The following is a 2,996-nucleotide window of genomic DNA, read 5'->3' as shown; positions in this document are numbered from 1 at the left end:
AGGTGGACATGAGCTCTCGGCAACCACTGACTCGCTAAGGTTTATATTTTTACTTTTCCCAAACAAACTCCGCCTTCGAGAACACCCCGCAAAGCAAGCGAGCCCCCGGTAGACTCGTATCGCAGGCTCTAGAGTTTAGTGTTCGAGCCAGGCGAGTTTTTATCCCTCTTGCTTTCTTCGGTAATCGGAAATGACTGGAAGAATTGTTGTTCGTGCAAAATCCAGCTTCAACCACTAAAAACTAAGCTAGCAGATACAAGCGACATTCGTGTGGGAGTAAATTTGCATGGAAATTTGAAATTCGTGGCTTAGTTTCCGGTGATTTTTCGAAAAAAATCTGAGAGCGATGGGGGCTGTTTGACATTATTCTTATAAAGCTGTGTTGACGAAAGGAGAAAAGACGGGAATTACCAAGGCAGAAGATGAACCATCGTTGTCATCCTCGACTACAACACTCGCCGCTAAAAGCGAACTAGCTGTGAGATGTGGCGAAAAGAAAAACCGATATTATTGCCAAGAAATGCCGAAATCGTTCCTGATCAAAAAAAAGTCCAAGGAATATGCAAATTTTTCTCCGGTTGTCGCAACAGTTCATAACAAGGAGAAAACACGAAAGCATGGTAAGTCGAAGAGTTTTTTCATTTATTCCTATATATAATTTTACTGGGGTTTTGGTATTCTGGGAAAAATTGTGGGTTTTTTTTTCTGGCAAGCCGTTCGCCTCTAGAATTTGTTGATAGTATGTCGAAGCCAGAACACCTGTTGTACTTATTCTCTTTTATTTCTCCCGCTGTTCAGCCTCAAGGGAGGGGGACTCGTCTTCGACGCTAGAAATCTCTCAGTCGAGCAACCAAGCTCAACCTAAAGTTCAATCTACAAACGAATACCAAGAAAATGATTGCGAAGAAATCAAAAGTGAGAGCAGCAGCAACGAAGAGTTGGATGAAAATGGGAACAAAGTTGACACCTTGAAACCGGTTTGTGTCGATGGTCGTACCAAGAGTAATGGATGCAACGAGAACAAAAGTAGATATGTTTGTGCCGAATGTGGAAAATCCTACGCTACATCTTCTAATCTTTCTCGCCATAAACAAACTCATCGGAGTTTGGATGGCAAGCTTGCTAGAAGATGTCACCATTGCGGGAAGGCTTACGTTTCAATGCCAGCTCTAGCGATGCATCTACTAACGCATAAACTGCTCCACAAGTGTGATGTGTGCGGGAAGTCTTTTAGTAGACCATGGTTGCTTCAAGGGCATATGCGCTCCCATACCGGAGAAAGACCCTACGTTTGTCAAGAGTGCAACAAGGCCTTTGCCGATCGTTCGAACCTCAGGGCTCACCTTCAAACTCATTCTCCGCTCAAACAGTTCAAATGCAATCGATGCGACCGCACATTTGCGCTCAAGTCTTATTTAAACAAGCATATGGAATCAGCGTGTTCAAGAGAGGAAAAAAATGGAAGTGTTCCCTGAATCAGGGGTAGATTGTATATAATGGAAACATTACTTCACTATGTGACAACCAGAAAAAAATATTCTCAACGAATCAAATGATAGACTAGAATATAAATACACTGTATAATACGATGGTTGGTACAAACCAACATCTTCCAAGAATCAGAGGAATGAATGACTAGCATTCATAAGTTGTACCAGTTATGCTGAAAAGATGGTAAAATCTTCTCTCCCTCGCTGAGCGAGCGAAAAGGAACTATTAAGGAGATATATTCAGCTTTAAAACCAGTAGATTATGGTAAAATTTTAGTATACCATGGTATTTCATTACGCCTTAGTAACATATGATCGATCCTGGTAAATCTTTCTACGAAAGAATGGAATATTGAAGCTAAAGGATTGGAATTATTTATATGAGCTCAAGCAACAAGTTACAGCTTCTGAATGTATATTGTATATTTAAGGGTAAAAATAAGCGCGGTTAGTTTTTCATTAGGGACCGAAAATGCTTGGGTTTTTAGGGTATAAAATTTTCAATTTGAATCTGCTGGTCGGTTTGCTGTTCGCACGATTTTACATCATCATTTCTAGATTTATTCTGTACAAGAAGAATTTCTTGTTTTTGGTAATATTCTCAAACGCCAGATAATGCTTGTTTGCGGTTATCATACTTCTTCACTCGCTTTCTCAACACTAACATCTAAAAACAGAATCTGTTTTTATTTCAGCTTATCTAGAACTACTTTTCCAGGGTTTTTATAATATATATAATACTATAATATATATTCTGAGCAGAGCTCATTCTGTATGTATATTTTTATGTCATTTATTTCAAACGCACAGGGATAATATAGTGTATGTATCTATGCTTGTCATCCAGCTATCTCTAGCATCTGGAGGCACATTTTAATTGCTAACAAATTTTATTCACTTATAATGCAGATATTTTGGCTGCAATTTCCTGCTTTTAATATTTTTTCAAAATCTGTAAAGAGGTTTTCAGTTTATACCTGACCGTCGGAACAGTGTATACCTAATAGGTCGCCTAGTTACGTGTAGAATTTAGTGTACAGAATCCCAGCTAGCCAGTAATATTGTTTCAAAAATAAATTAGATGACCTCGGTAGATGTTAGACACTCCTTAATAGAAAGATAGGTAAACATTTTTTTAATGAATGTGGTTATATAGCTTTTCAGTGATTCTGTCGTAAGAACACAATGCTCGAATCTCATAAATATAGCGCATACACTTGCCAAGCATGGGAACTATATTGTATGTATTTTTAATATCATTTAGTTTGAGTTCGGCTCAATAGTTGCCACTGTCAGTGCTATGGATTTGCATCGCCCGATGATTTACCAGGGTCCTTTGCTTGGACTAAAGATTTTATCTGTGAACAACCCTGATGTTTTCAACGAAATGTAACTATCATATCTAATCAATTTAATCCAATGTAAAAAAAAAAAAAAAAAAAAAAAAAGAATTAATGAGGTTTGCGTTAAAACTATAGAATATTCTTTCTTTACCTCAAACTCCAT

The 2,996-nt window shown here is 37.9% G+C and overlaps 1 protein-coding gene across 1 annotated transcript in view; it reads left to right on the top strand.

The window, feature by feature from the left end:
* LOC116289739 (uncharacterized) overlaps nt 1-2,996 on the top strand; it is a 3,344-nt gene continuing 348 nt past the window's right edge. The window contains exons 1-2 of the mRNA XM_031696684.2: nt 1-620; nt 799-2,996. The exon at nt 799-2,996 is cut by the window's right edge and continues 348 nt beyond it. Coding sequence (XP_031552544.1) covers nt 521-620; nt 799-1,475 — 777 coding nt within the window. The 5' untranslated portion in view covers nt 1-520 and the 3' untranslated portion in view covers nt 1,476-2,996. The remainder of the gene's footprint in view (nt 621-798) is intronic.

This window comes from Actinia tenebrosa, unplaced genomic scaffold, assembly GCF_029948245.1.
Source record: "Actinia tenebrosa isolate PJP-AT-01 unplaced genomic scaffold, QUT_ActTen_1.0 PGA_scaffold2__45_contigs__length_23673736, whole genome shotgun sequence".
In the NCBI taxonomy this organism is placed as follows: domain Eukaryota; kingdom Metazoa; phylum Cnidaria; class Anthozoa; order Actiniaria; family Actiniidae; genus Actinia; species Actinia tenebrosa.
The sequence above is the reverse complement of the archived record's forward strand: the minus strand, read 5'-3'. Positions and strand labels throughout refer to the sequence as shown.